This window comes from Vespa mandarinia, chromosome 21 (assembly GCF_050613455.1).
Source record: "Vespa mandarinia isolate Hongniang chromosome 21, ASM5061345v1, whole genome shotgun sequence".
Classification (NCBI taxonomy): Eukaryota; Metazoa; Arthropoda; class Insecta; order Hymenoptera; family Vespidae; genus Vespa; species Vespa mandarinia.
The window spans coordinates 1,842,501-1,858,855 of NC_140830.1; the positions used below are offsets into that span (position 1 = coordinate 1,842,501).

The 16,355-nt window shown below is 30.3% G+C and overlaps 1 protein-coding gene across 15 annotated transcripts in view; it reads right to left on the reverse strand.

The window, feature by feature from the left end:
- The window catches only part of LOC118444066 (uncharacterized), a 24,396-nt gene extending 9,174 nt beyond the window's left edge, over nt 1-15,222 (reverse strand). For 2 of the 15 annotated variants that reach the window (XM_085663270.1, XM_085663271.1), the window contains exons 1-3: nt 14,423-14,501; nt 4,370-4,430; nt 2,025-2,081 (exon numbers count right to left, since the gene is read on the reverse strand). Coding sequence is in view for 11 of the 15 variants with exons in the window: in XM_085663263.1 (XP_085519389.1) it covers nt 4,370-4,430; nt 14,431-14,565 (196 nt within the window). In the remaining 4 variants the exon portion in view is untranslated. Of the gene's footprint in view, nt 1-2,024; nt 2,082-4,369; nt 4,433-6,529; nt 6,612-14,422 lie in introns of those variants that run through there. The other 13 variants (XM_085663263.1, XM_085663262.1, XM_035871912.2 and 10 more) reach the window with 8 other exon arrangements.
- Nucleotides 15,223-16,355: the final 1,133 nt, after the last annotated feature.

Here is a 16,355-nt window from a genome sequence, read left to right on the forward strand (position 1 = left end):
AAAAGAAGAAAAAAAAAAAAAAAAAAAAGAAAAAGAAAAAAAACGAAAGAAAAAAAAACCATAAAAAAGAAAAAGAAATAGAAATAATTACTTAATTGTATGTCACACATACATTCATATATTCACATTGAAAAATTGAATTCTCTTGGTATGTGTAGAACATTCGCGATGCATATGCAACATATGCAACGAATGCTCTATATCAACTCGCGTGAAAGGCAAACGGTAGCACAAGATATTTCCTTTGATTCGTTTTAATTAAGAAACGCTCGAGATAGCGATCAACTCTTCGATGGAAAATAATATTATATCTCGTTTTTACTTATGCATTAAGAATAGAAATAATATATCTGATTTTACTGAATATAATTTTTATAAATCATTATACTTATTTTTCTTTCTTTTTTTTTTCTTTTTTAAAAAAAAATTTCGATTCTTCATATTTATGTATATAATCCTATATACTTTCCAACATTTTTCTCATATCTATAGAATAATTATATAACGTCGAAATTAGAAATTTTTTTTTTCTTTTTTTTTTTTACAATAAAAATCGTACAGTTGTTCATTCTAATACGATTATACCATACGATTATACAATAGCAATTATAAAAAAAAAAAAGAAAAAAATCCAATATGAAAAATTAAAAAAGATACAGGTAAAACACATAAGTCCTGTGAATTTGAGAGATTCAATGTATTTATGAAAAATATCAATTCGTAAATTATTATCGTATAAATAATATGGAAATTTTCATACATATAAGTATCATATACTCTTCCTCTTGTTAATCATCACGATCATTTAAATTCAGCTCATTACAATAGGTTCAATGAATGACGTAAGATGTAAAAGAGAAGAAAAAAAAAAGAAAAAAAAAAATAAAGAAGAAGAAGAAGAAGAAAAAAAAATAAGAGTCAGCGTTCCGTCGTTATTCATTAGTCGACAAATGATACACCAGTCCTCTTAGAGAAGTATCTCCACGCGTACTTCTTCTATGCGAACGAATGAATTTCTGTATTTCCTGGCTTAGCATCTATGAATTGTAAGAAGGAAAGTAGTAACGTTTGAGTTAAGCTATGAATTGCGAGAAAACGTAGTGAACCGTGACGAAATTTCCTCGGTAAGAAAATTCTCTTGCGGAAAAAGCGACTTTCTGGTTAACTTGTGATATGCAAAAAAAAAAAAAAAAAAAAAAAAAAAAAGAGAAAAAAAAAAGGAAAATTAGAATATGTCCGCGTGAAAGGTTCGCAGCAAAAGCTGCAAACGTGGGGCGACATTTCACGTTAGATTTTTATTTCCACGTAATAACCGATGATTGAAAATCTTTCGTCTCTTAGGATCAACGTACGAATTATACTGTGTGCGATTTATATTATATATTGAGTATGAAATAAAAAAGAGAAGGAAACGAACGTCTCTCTCTCTCTCTCTCTCTCTCTCTCTCTCTCTCTCTCTCTCTCTCCCCCCTGCTCTCTCTCTCTCTCTTTCTCTCTCTCTCTCTTTATCTATCTCTCTTTCTCTTTCATGGTGTGATATTTGTTCTCATGGATAAATAACTCAATACGAACCATGCGTTGCTATTTTCATTTCTAACGAAGAGAAATTGATATTGCCGAACGACGAGAAATTCCCATTGTATTTCGTTAGTTAAACATTAATTAGCACTGGCCTAGATAGCGTGAAATTTTTCATAGGAAACGCGATGTGATAGATTCGATTCATAACGATGTCAAATATGAGAGTCAATGGAAATAAAACAATAACCCCGTACGCGTGCAAACAAAATTATAATATTCGAAATCACAATAATAATAGCATTGATATATGTATGTTTACCTATCATAATTTTGGATCTTTTATATAAATTAAATGAGAAATTCCTGTGCGATATATATATATATATATATATGTATATGAATAAACAAATTATCTATACTAAAAATCCTATTATCATTCAAATGAATACCGTGCCCGTTATATACTCGTTCTAACGTATAGAACCTGATGATTAAATCCTTACCCTGATATTCCCGGAAGCCCGATTACCCGGCTCTTGATTCACCGTAACTCCGATTATCTGGACAGACAACAACATGCAAATCTTGTAATCGAATGTACAAAGTTCGAAAATAATTATGCTAAATGAGAAAGTGTGAGATTTCAAAAGTGAAAGTTTATTCAAAATAGAGTTCACTCCGAGAGAAATAGAGAGAAAAAAAGAGAGAGAAAGAGAGAGAGAAAGAGAGAGAGATAAAGAGAGATCCCAATTTGTTAAATTCTCTAAATAAAAATAATTTTCCCGCGAAATTATCTCTCTTATCAATATATATATACATACATACATACATACATACATATATATATATATATATATATATATATATATTAATTATTATTAATATTCGTCGTTCTGTTGTATGTGCATGCGTGCATGCATCTCTTCTATCGCATTGATAGAAGTTTGAAAGATTATAGAAATCATTCGTTGTTATGGATAAGAATGAATGAATGAATGAATGAATGAATGAATGAATGAATGAATGAATGAATGAAATGAAAAAATGAATGAAAATGAAGCGAAGCAAAGAGAAGGCTAGGGAAGGGTGGGAGGAGTGGAGGAAAAAAAAGAAATAAAAAAATATTATCACGAAATAACCTAAATGGTTTACGAGCTTCTACTAATATATTTGTCCATTTCGTTCTTCCCAAGTTCAATCGCGCTAAACTCGCGTTGTTACTTGCATGTTCGAAAATAGTAACGCGCGTCACCAAGGTTTGCCATCCGGTATGAGACCGGTTTAAGGATGAAACTAACGATACCGAAGCCTTTCATTCCTTTGGAAGGTCGCTTCAAGGATGAAAGTAAAGATAGAAGATCGTAGAAAAGTAGTGTACTACGGATAAACCATAAATTGATTGGCTGCCAAACAATCTTTCTTTTTTTTTCTTTTTTTTTTTTTTTTTTTTTTTTTTTTTTTTCAAATAAACTTGACTAAAACTCAAAATAAATTCGAAATTGTAATTATAATCTTGATCTTAATCTTTTTCATAAGATGATTTAACGAATGACATCAGTTAATAAAAAAACCAACATTAATTCGAACGTTTTTAAATGTAACGAACGATTAGATTAAAATGAATCTAAGAAGTATAAGAGAAAAGAAAAGAAAAGGAAAAAAAAAATAAAAAAATAAAAAAAATACAACAAAAAATGAGAGTGCCTTTCGAACTCGTCGTCGTTATCGTCGTCATCGTCATCGTCGTTGATTCTTTTTTCTTTTTTGTTGTTTTTTTTTTTTTTGTTTTTTTTTCTTTCTTTCTTTCTTTTTTTTTGCTCGCGTATAACGTAATTATTCGGCCAACGTGAGAGAGTGAAATTAAGATCGTGACTGAGTAATGTGCGTCTTACGTGACTTCGGCACCAAAGAGACACGCTTCGAAAGGTCTAACCGCATCCTTGCGCCCGGAGTCACGCGATTACATAAGGAGAAAAGTCAGTAGAGAAAGAAATGTTCAGAGTACGTGTCTATATATATATATATATGTGTGTGTGTGTGTGTGTACGTATATAAATATATATATATAGATAGAACACTGATTTTGAATCAAATAGTAGATATATGCGAATGGTAGATCAATAAATTTTATTAAGTTCCCTTCTCTTCTTAACGATCGCTAAAACATTGTTAGAATGAACGTCATTTGATACATGTATGCATATATATATATATATGTGTGTATATATATATATATACACACATGTTTAAAATATATGTTTCTTAATCTAATCTATAAAAAAAAAAAAAAAAAAAAAAAGATAATTAACAAGATAAAAATAATAAAACAATAAATCTTAATTAACGTATCGATGATAAATCCGATGATGCTTATTAGATTTATATTAATTCCAAAAGTTATCGAAAATGAACGTAAGTCAAATGAATTCGAATAATATAACTCAAAGAGATCGTGAGTGACTCTCATTAAACTGATCATATCTAATCCATTGATCTACAAACATTTTACAAAGAAGAAAAAGAAAAAGAAAAAAAAAACATATCGATGATATTGTTTAGATAAAATATTATACATGATTATTAGGTTCGTAGTAACGCAGAAGTCATTGAACGAACATAATCAATTCGATAATAATTTATGAGGTGTGGCCTTCGGTCTCTCTAATCATATATATTGTTTTCTCGTTTCGAACGACTCTCGTTTCTTTCTTACAGCTAGAATTATTTACAAGAATTAGTATCGATTAACAATGAACATATTATCCATCGATTTGTCAAATCCAATGGATAGATCATTAAAACGATCGAATAGTTATTAAAAATATCGTGTAATATCGTTTTGCCTTACCCTGTAGTAGAAGTCCATGCAGCGCAAAGTTCATGGCTGCGCTATAATCGAATCCTTCGACCTATAAAATAAACAAAAAAAAAAATAAAAAATAAAATAAATCAAAATAAATAAATGAAGAAAAAAAAACAAAAAAAAAAACAAAAAAAAAAAGAAAAGAAAGAGAGAAAATGTCGGTAAAAATTATTACGAACATTCTAATGTGCATTCTAATGTACATATACTTATATGTATGTGTGTGTATACCTAAAAATTACTCCGAAAAAAAAAAAAAAAAAAAAAAAAAAATAAATAAATAAATAAATAAATAAATAAATAAAAAAGAAAATAATCTTGGTAGTTTACAAAGAATGTTCTTTGGATTATTTCGACAATTTCCTTTTCTTTCTTTCCCTCTTTCTTTTTTTTTCTTTCTTTCTTCCTTTTTTTTTTTTTTTTTTGGCTGTCCACTTAAAAGTCTCTGGCAAATGTGGAATTATTCACGGGTATACCGTGATTTGAATTGAACAAGGAACGTGACCTGAAATCGTTTCAAACGAAAGCGACGTAGTTGATTTGTTGCTTCGCCTCTCGTCAAGAAACATCGGAAATTTTTGGACATGTATGAGAATATATATATATATATATATATATATATAAAAGAGAGAGAGAGAAAAAGAAAAAGGAAAAAAGAAAAAAGAAATTTGTCGGAAAAATTCCTTTCGAGGATTATTTCGCTTCGACGATTTCCGGCGTAATCTCCCGACGTCTTATTTTCCTTATTCGTTACTTTTTTTCTTTTTGTTCTTTTATTTTTTTTTTATTTCTTCTTTTGTTCCTAACAATTGTTCTTCTCTTCTTTTCTTTTTTCTTTTTTTATTTTATTTTATTTTTATTTTTTTTTATTTTTTTCATTTTTTTTTATTTCGACGTATTACCGAATAGTTTAAAATAAAATAAAGTGGTGAAAGTAGTTATTCGCTAGCTAGCTCGCTTGCTAGCGGGTACAATCGGTCGATGAGAGTAACTATGATTTAACGATGACAGGGATTAAGCAATCGTTTCAACCTTCTTAAACTCTCCCATCGTTGAAGTTGTACGATTAAAATGAATCCTCTAAAGTGAAACCATCCTGAAAGTGATATCTAAATAGATTTTATTTTCATAAAAGAATTGAAAAGGAACACATTATTTATTTAATTCTTAAAATGTATAAATATAAATTTATGACGAATAGAAAAAAAAATTTTATATAATTAATCGTGACGTATATAGAGAAAGATGAAAAAGAAATATAAAAAAAAAAAAAAAAAAAAAAATGGTAAGAAAAACGCGATCCGTTATGTTTCGTTATCTCTTTTTCTTTTCTCCCCGTTTTTCTAATTTTAATTTTTTCATCTTTTTCTTTCTTTTTTTTTTCTTTTTTTTTTTTTTTGTCAACTTCTTTAACTCACGAAGTTGATTTCACTTTGTATTGAAGCGCAGCGCAACACGTGTGAAAGAGAAAGGCGTTTCCACATCTTGTGCTTGATACCAGAATAGTACTTACTTATACTATTCAAACGAAATTTGTACATACTTTATGAGCCGATGGCTCATAGAATAAAACACGTTCAAACACTATTACTAATCTATGTATTCAACAATAATCGCTATCAATTTGAATACACAAATGTAATCTATAAGTGTGGTCCTCGAAACATCACCAATACATATAATAGTTAACTGCACGGCAGAAATGTTCCTTTACGAAAGCTACTCACGTTTGATGTTGCTGGCTTCTTTTACCGGCGGTGTAAATAATGAAATACCGAAGGTTAGCGCATAAACACGTGCATGCGTTGTTATCCGTCATTTTAAATGTCAAGTTCAAAATATTAAGGACACGACGGTGATATTAAAATAAATAAACTTGATATTTATTTAAAAGTATATCGAAAAAAAAAAGAAGAAAATATAAAGAACAGACGATCAAAAAAAAACATTGAACCTATCACATGAGAAACACGAAGAGAGAGAGAGAGAGAGAGAGAGAGAGAGAGAGAGAGAGAGAGAGAGAGAGAGAGAGAGATGTCGCGTAGTTAGAAAATTTGCATTACGCTTTCACTGCTCTAAAAAAAAAAAAAAAAAAAAAAAAAAGAAAAAAAATATATATATATATGTATATACATATATATAGCATCGTACACACGTATTCGTTTTCTCCAGAAAGCAATTGATTCTCACGGCGATATTTGGAGTCATCCATACGTAAAAAGCGGCACATCGTCCGCGATTTGTTTCGAAGCAGCTATCAACAGTAACACGACGACAACGACGACGACGAGGACAACGACGACAACGACGACGACAACACGGCTTTCCCCCGATTCTGTGTCGTGAATGAAAGATACGTGTTCGCTGGAAAGCGCCGCATTGCGCCGCGCCTTTTAACCGACTATATTTATCAAACAAATGTAACGATGAGAAAACAGAAAAACTCTTATTGCAACTAACTGAGTTAATTACAAATGCATAGTTTCGATTAACGATTTCTACTATATTACGATTATTATTATTATTAATATTATTATTATTATTATTATTATTATTATTATTATTATTATTATTATTATTATTATTATTATTGTTATTATTATTATAGATTTCAATTATATATTTTCTATATACTTTTATATCATAATTATCTAATTATAATTTTAAAAAAGAATAAGAAAGTATATCTTGTTTTCGATTTATTGTGTATTGCACAATAGCTATTAGTAATAATAATATATCTAACCATATGGGGGATGTCCAATTATTTTTGTAATATCACAAGAGTAAGTACATCGCAAATATTGTTTCGTTAAAAGAAACATAAAGAGGTGAGTATCTACGTATCCTAAGTATGTACGTATTCTAAGTATATATATGTATCTATGTACGTACATACATACTTCTACCGAACGATCTTCTTTGATCACTAATTACATGTTGCAATTCAACGAATTCGGACGTTTAACGTAAACAGTATCATCCTTGACACACTTTGCGCTACGCTAAAGAAAAAAAAAAAAAAAAAAAAAAAAAAAACGAAATACATCGATCGACTGACTAATAATGCGTGAGTTAGCTTCCAAGTAGTTGAGTGGATCATTAAAAAATAAAAAAAAAAAAAAAGAAAGGAAGAATAAAATGAAATAGATAAAAGAAAAAAAAAATGAAAATGAAAATGCGCATATCGAGATACGGAAGTATATTTCCAATGAAGAAAAAAATCGCGTTATTATTATTAATAAAATAAGAAAAGGAAAAGAAAAAATCGCGCAATTATATCAGTAAGATAAGAAAGAAGAAAGAAGAAGAAAAAAAAAAAAAGATATCGCGTAATTATATTAGCAAGAAAAGAGAAAAAAAAAATATATATATATATATATAATTTTGTTTCGCGACACCCAATTTAGAATTAAAGCAACTAGAAACGTTCATAATCGGCAGTGCCTCAAGCGCATCCTGAACTTTCTAAACCTATCACGGTTGCAGCAATGCGATCGTCCAATCGACCATAGCAGTTCATTCCCTTTCATGGTGAGTCACGACCGTCTTCTTCTTCTTCATCTTTTTCTTTCTCTCTTTTCCTCCTCCGCCTTCTTCACCTCATCTTGCGCATCTTCATTTCTAAGAAAACTATTTTCCAAATCCATATTAAAGTGATCATCCACTGATTATAATCAGACATATCTTAACGTATATCATGAATACGATACGATCTTGTTCACGATTACGTTAACGTAACAAGACAGACATTTTCTTATTTCCGTCTCATCAATCTGTTATATCAACTTTATATCAACGTACTATACAATCATGAATTGCACGTCGGTAGTCATAATGTACATTAGTAGCGGTCATGAACGGTCATGAACAATCAACTATTTCTTCACTATCATATTCGATCTTAACACATATATATATATACCCATACACATACATATACACACACACAGAGAGAGAGAGAGAGAGAGAGAGAGAGAGAGAGAGAGAGAGAAAGAGAGAGTCTAACATAATTACCACAAATACTAATTAATCGTGTTAATTACATTAAGTTAATGACATTAAGTTAACTAACCAACAACTTTATTGTACCAATTATAAAAAGTGACTTCGTTGAAACTGTTTTACTTTTCGTTCTTTCTTTTCTCCCTTCCTCTCCTCCTGTCCCCTCCCCACTCTCTTCCACCCTCAAAGTAATAAATCAACGTCCGAATTACGAGTAAAATAGCTTCTTCCAAAAAAAAAAAAAAAAAGAAAAAAAAAGAAGAAAAAATAAAGAGAGAGAAACTTGACTCAATGTTTGTGGGAACCATTTAGCATACTCGTGGTAATGCATTATAATCATTTTCACCTAATAAATCATTCTCGTTTGTCGGCTTTTTCGTATTGTTAAAAAAAAAAAAAACTAACTTTTTACTCGCAAACCTCGTAAACTTTGGACCCTCGTTAAAATCTAAAATCATGTATTTTTTTTTAACATAAACAAAACCCAGTTCAAATTACTATTTAAATGGTAAACGCAAAGTGATATAAGAGAGAACACACACGCTCTAACACATACTTTTTCATTATCGCGATTTACCGTGGTTGAGAAAGATTTATAGTTTGATGCGTGGGTAGGACGTTTTTAAAGACGCAATTACGTAATATGCTTTCAATTATTATTGATCCTGTTCAACCATTGACAGAATATAACTATTAACAGAAGAGTCCAATTTTTTTTGTTTTCTTTTTTTTTTACGAGATAATAATTAAATTTAATCGACGAGATCAAGCAAGTTCGACTTAATAAACTTTTTTTTTTATGATCATTTTTTTTTTGTTAATAATCTATACAATTTGTATATATATATATTTTTTTTTACTCCTCCTTTTTTTCTTATGATTCCCAAAACGATTTTGTCCTTCCAATGAATGGCGCTCGTTTTTCGAAAGATAAGATCTTTTCTGATCAATTATTTTTCTTTCTTTTCTTTTTTTTTTTTTTGGTCGATCTATGCAATTTGTACATAATTTATTTTTTTATTATTACTCCTCCTTTTTTTTTTCTTTTAATTGTTCCTTTTTTTTTTGTTTTTAATTATATCTTTTCGAAAGGTAAGATTCTTTTTTTCTTTATCACGAGAGAAAACGTGCAATCGATACACAACAGTAATCGAAACCTAGGATCGACAATACTTTCTCGATCGTAGGTAGATAAACGATAAACGAAGATATGGATTTTGTTTTATAAAAACTTATTATCTAACGCATAACCCATGTATGTATAATATGTACTTTTTAATATATCGATATTGAATCTCATGGATCGATTTATGATGTAAACGAGAAACCATGATTGACCTTCGTTTCAATTAAACGTCATTAATGCAGATACGTAACAAGGATCTATAATAATGTTAATTAAAATTTTCATTTAAACGACACGCACATTAATCATTATTATATATATATATATATGCTTTATCAATTAATTTCAATCATTTCATCGGATTATGCATTGCAATTCAATTTAACATTTAGAGACACCATTATAGATTATTATTTAATATCATTTATATAATAACGAAAGACAATAAGTTAGATAGAAATCTTGAAAGAATCGGTACAACCATTGAGATATTCTCAAAACGTTTTATGTAAACTTGCATAACGTTATTAGAAATGATAATTTCAAATGCAACGATTATTGAATGTTAAAGCCTGCACGTTGATTTTTCTAAAATACCAAGAGTGGTTTTCGATAGCAAAATCAACGGGTTTTAGCTTTCTCGTGTTAGATAATAACTTCGTGAAATTACGAATATATAAAAAAAAAAAAAAAAAAAAGTAATCATTTTTCCGTATTAAATAAATCTATTCGAGAATGTTAAACTAATTAAAATGTTTTCGATTAGTCCTCATAAAAATAGGGGGAGGGTGGCGGGGGAGGATGATAAAAATACGTCATTCAATATACAAATGTAAATATGTAAATATGTAACCCGAAGAAAATTATATGTATTATATATTATATATATATATATATATATTAGATATTTCATTTAACATTAACGTTATGATAAAACTTTGTGTCAATTAGAAAGGTATTACATAAACGAGTTTAATGGAACACTAGAGGAAAAATAAATATAACCTATCGTAGTTCCGCTTGTTAGTATAGGACAGAGAACGATAGGAGAGGACGAGAAATAGCGGTACTCGCCGCTGGTCAAGTCACCGCGTCCAGTTAGTTTAGCTTTCATTTTCGATAACTAGCGTTTCATTCGAACGCTTGAATTCTTCATAAAGGTCAGTAATCGTTGGTAAAACCTGTCCTCGATAAAAAAAAAAAAAAAATAAAAAAGAAAAGAAAAGGACATTTAAAAGAAAAAGAAGAAGCAAAAAAAAAAAAAAATACGCATCGACCAGGGAGAACATTTATTACATGCTTTGTCGGATTAAAATTGAATAGGTAAAAATTTTTCACAATAGAATTATTCATACATTGAAGAGAGAAGAATTGGGGAAAAAAAAAAAAAAAAAAAAAAAAATAAGGAAGGAAGGAAGGAAAGCAAGAAAGAAGGAAAAAAGAAAATTCGAAAACCGAAAGGAACGAATTTAATTGAATCTTAAATGAATTTTTTCGCGTTTCAAAGGGAAGAAACAAAACGAAAAAAAAAAAAAAAACAAAAATAATAATAATAATAATAATAATAATAATTATAAAACATTGACATTCGAGAATAGACGAGAATGAATTTAATTTTCCCGGTGTATCCCGAAAAGCGCTTATATATACATTGAAATGAGAAAAATGTTCAAACGCACGATAATAAAAAACAATACCAATACCATGGAAAAAAAAATTCTATTAGCAAGTTCGCATTATATCGCCATTTTATAATTTAACGATTTAAACAACGCATTATTTTTTTCTTATTCCGCGATTGGAAACTTTCGTTGCAAAATAAATCGGTAAATAAACGATTGGAACGTTGATTATCGAAGATATGAAAAAATAAAAAATAAAAAATAAAAAAAGAAAAAAAGAAAAAAGAAAAAAAAAAGAAAAAAATTCTTTTGCGACGAAGACGACGACGACGACATTATAAAGAGAATGAAAGAGAGAGAAAGAGAATAACGTTACACTAACAGTTATTATAACATTACATTAACGATAATAAAATATTACAATCCATAAATCAGATATTTCGAATGACGCGCCGTTTTATGCTCGGCCAACTGTCCGAGATGGTATTTGAAACTTGCCGCGGTGAAAGTTAGAAGCTAAACAACATGTGTTTTTACATTGGCTGATACAATTTTACGATATGGTACTGAATATATTTATAAGGAGTTAACACGCGATTTCCTTACGAAGTAAATCCTTCCACATAACCTCTTCCTTCACCTCCATCTCCTCCTCCTTCTTCTCTTCCACCTCTTTTACCATCAATCGTCGCTTCAAAATCATGATCTAAGATCTATCAAATATTTTTACTCGACCGAGCATGAATTTTCCTTTCCCAATTTTCTCGCCTTTTACAACATTCTCTCTCTCTCTCTTTCTCTCTTGGTTTATCTATCAATCTATCTATCTCCTTCTTCCTATCAATTTAAAACATTAATACGGAAAGGCTTGTAGGAAAGACGAAGAAAAAAATATACCTATATGATTCTATTCTCTATCTCTGTCTCTCTATCTATCTATCTATCTATCTATCTATGTATCTTTCTCTCTCTCTCTCTAACACCCTCTCATAACACTTTCATTTGCACACGTGCCATGCTCGCATAGTACGCCTACGGAAAGTGCACTACGGCTGCCTGGCCCCTGTCTGTCCCCGGTCTGCCCCTTGCCTGTCCCTGCCTATTCCTACTTGCCTTGTCGAATCGTGTCCAAGTATTTGTTGTTATCCTCGACGTAATCGAGAACTTTGAATGAGAAGAAAGTGGATACCGTTCGATTTCTATATATCTTTCAAGTAGAGAGGCTAACGAACGAAGATCTTTCTCGAGGAACGAGGAAATCGATATATGTATGTGTATGTATATATATATATATATTATATATATATGTATATATATAATATATATATATATTATATATATATATGTATATATATATATGCAGGTGTGTGTGTGTTTTGTATGATGTGTGGGAGAAAGAGAAAGAGTGAGTGTGAAAGAAAGAGAGAGAGAGAGAGAGAGAGAGAGAGAGAGAGAGAGGGAGAAAGATATTAAGAAAGACACGACATAACAAAGGAAGATTTCTTATCGTGTAATAACCAAACATCTCCTTTTGCTTTTCCAATTGATTCGATTACGTATACGAAAGAACATGCTTGCTATGAAAAATTTTCAATCCGGTTCCTTTCCCTTCAAGTCAGTCAGTCAGTTAATCTCTCTCTCTCTCTCTCTCTCTCTCTCTCTCTCTCTCTCTCTCTCTCTCTCTTTCACTCTCTACCTGTATCTACCTCTATCTATCTATCTCTATCTCTCTCTCTCTCTCTCTCTCTCTCTCTCTCTCTCTCTCTCTCTCTCTCTCTCTCTCTCTCTCTCTCTCTCTCTCTCTCTCTCTCTCTCTTTAGCTCTCCCTCTTTCTTTTTCCTTATTGTCAATTTACGTTTCTACAAATAGTAGTAGTAAATAGTAATAACAGTAGTAGTAGTAGTAGTAATAGTTTAATCGCATAGTAGAGCTCGACGATGAAAAAGAAAAGAAAAGAATTTGCGCGTTTGACCGTAATAAGTAAAGGCGCGAGAGTAAATCGAGCTGCCACGTTTAAGACTTTCGTTTAGGTTGACAACAGTGCTCTATAAGCCCTTTCACCTATATCACAGCCTATATCATTCGTTACGCCACTGGACGTAACACTAGGATTCGAATGGGCGTTTTAACATAAATAGGCCGAGGACGTCGAGATATATATATATATATATATATACATACATATATATATGTATATATATATAATTCTTATAACGAACTGTCTATGTCTCTAATGATAATAATATATTTAATATACTTGACTAATCGTTAGAAATCATTCGAGACAATTACTTACTCGTTTTTTTTTTTTTTTTTTTTTTTTTTTTTACATAGCAACGAGAATAAACGCATTCGCAATTATATATCCGAAACGATTCGTATTTTTCTTATAATAATGATTAGAGAAATAACTTTCTAATAATTCATTCGAAAAAAAAGTTTAACTTCGATTACTAAATCGAGACTTCAATATATACGTATATATGCATATATACATATATATATATATATTATGTGTGTGTATGTGTGTATGCATCTACTTACGTATACGTTTAATAACAGTAACGATTTACCGTTACATCGACTGACCTTATATGAAGATAACATTCCATATTACTTTACAAGATATGTAACACGATATTTCAATTCTTTTTGTCATTATTATTATTATTATTATTATTATTATTATTATTATTATTACTATTACTACTATTATTATTATTATTATAAAATTCCAAATGGTAATTTTATAAACACCCTATATAAGAAAGCATTCCCGTGTCGTCGTTACCTAACGGCGAGAAATCCGAGGCCCGTTTCACTTCACAGCTGTCCGATATAACACCACTGCGCTTATACTATCGATAATGACGCGCATTTCTTATTTTACCCTATTAAAATCCTATTTGTTATGAACATTTGGCCAGATACAACGATGCTCTTTCAATGGATTTATAAATGTATAATATATCATTTCTAGAAAAAAAAAGAAAAAAAAATATATATATATATATATCTTAATCTTTAAATAAAACGAAGTAGGAAATATAATGAAAGATCATTATAATCCTATTTACATCCATCGAAATATTATGAATCCATCGTCTAATGAATCTTACAAAACGATCTTAATGCACGATGTTTCGCAATAAATAAATTAATAAATTAATAAATAAATAAATACAAAAAAAAAAAAATCGTCGAATATAAGAAAAAAAAAAAAAAAGAAAAAGAAAAATGTGTATAATATAAATTAATAAAACTATATAAACAATTATAACCTACCTACCTACCCGTGCTGCCTCGTTATTCCGAATGATCAGAGCGATCTTATTCTCAAGATCTATCCTCGATCGATCGACGTTCCTTGGACAATGATCCTCTTCAACAGATATCCGTTTTGTTGTTTCTCTTTGTCGAACTATCATTCTCCATCGAGGCCCGTAAACTCGCACACGTTGTTGATCGATCGATGATCCAGGCCGCACATACGAGCTCTCATTCTGAATTCTTTTCCTTGGATCTTTTCTTATAAAGATCAAAAAAAAAAAAAAAGAAGAAACTAAACGTACGAAAAGCAAAGACGATTGACTATCCGTTACAACCAATGCTCGCGCACCCCTCCCCCTCTTTCAATTATTTTCGAAATTTCACGAGAGGGCCTCCCCCTCCTACACCTTTCTCCCCTCCGCCGCACTCCTTCCTCCTTCTATCTCTTTCTTCTCCTCCTCCTCCTGCTCCTCCTCCTTCTCTTACTATCTTCTCCTCCTGTGTTACCTCTTAACGGCACTTGGAAAAGTTCGCGACAAGAATTTCCAACGATTACTATGAATTTGTCGTTCGCAAAAAAAAAAAGAAAAAAAAAAAGAATTTATATTACTCGATCCTTTCCGTTTGGGCGGGAAAAGCTTTTCGAATTATCGATTGATACAAATTTCTCCAGTGTGCGTTTTTCTAATATCTTTTCTCTTTTCTTTTTGTTTTGTTTTCCCCCTTTTTTTCTCTTCTCGCGTTGTATATGAATTATTTTTCCTCTTCTTTTTCTTTTTTTGTTTCTTTTTCTTTTCTTTTCTTTTTTTTTTTTTTTTTTTTCTTCTTTTTTTTCGACGATAGTTTTACGAACACGACACTACGTAATACGTTTTAATATCTCTATCGGATGACTTCTTTATTCGATTTTTCTGTTCTTTTTTTTTTTTTTTTTTTTGATATTCTTTCTCTGTTTTTCTTTTTTTTTTTTTTTTTCGTTCTTTTTCTGTTTTAATCGATCATCGAATATTCAAAACACGTACGATGACTCGACCGTTAGCCGAAACACATAGAAAACCATGCCTAACCTCACGCTTTGGATGCGTTCGTAAGACTGAAGTCGTCGTCCCTCTAGTGACCGAGTACCTACTCGGCTTTCTCATCCCTTCTCTCTTTCTCTCTCTCTTTCTTTCTCTTTCTCTCTTCTCTCTCTCTCTCTCTCTGTCTTCCTTTTCCTCCATCCTTTCTCTCCGTTCCTTTTTCGTGCGATCTCTCTTAACAACGTCGCGTTGAATATGTCGAATGCAAGGATACCGGAAGGCCATCAAAAAAAAAAAAAGAAAAAAAAAGTAGAATTAAAAAGAACCTTCGAAAAATTTATAAAACTTTCACACGACGAAAAATATATTATTATTTTTACATTTGAAATTTTATATATATATATATACACGTATGTGTGCGTCTCTGTGTATATGTGTGCGTTGTGTGTGTGTGTGTGTGTGCATATATATATATATATAAAAAAAAACTATACAAATGTATTAAAGTTACAAAGGATACAATTACGTATTTGTCAACGGATATAATTATTTCTAATCGAAATTTCTTAGTCGATGATCGTTCATACGTTCTTTTCTTTTTTTTGCTGTCTTTTTTTTCTGTTCTTTTTTCTTTTTTTTTTTTTCGTTTTTCATTTTATTATATACCTCATAAACTCGGCATTCCACTTCAATCCACTTCACTTCACTTCGATCATTTCATTTTTCTTATTAATCGTTTTGAAGGAAAGGGAAGAAAAGAAAAGAAAGAGAAAAAAGAAAACAAAAGAAAAAAAAAAAAGAAAAAAAAACAGAAAAAAAAAAAGAAAGAAACGAGACTGTAAAATACTGTTACTTTCAAGCTCTATCTTTAAGGTGGAAAAGAGACAGAGATAGAGATAGAGATAGAGAGAGAGAGAGAAAGAGAGATA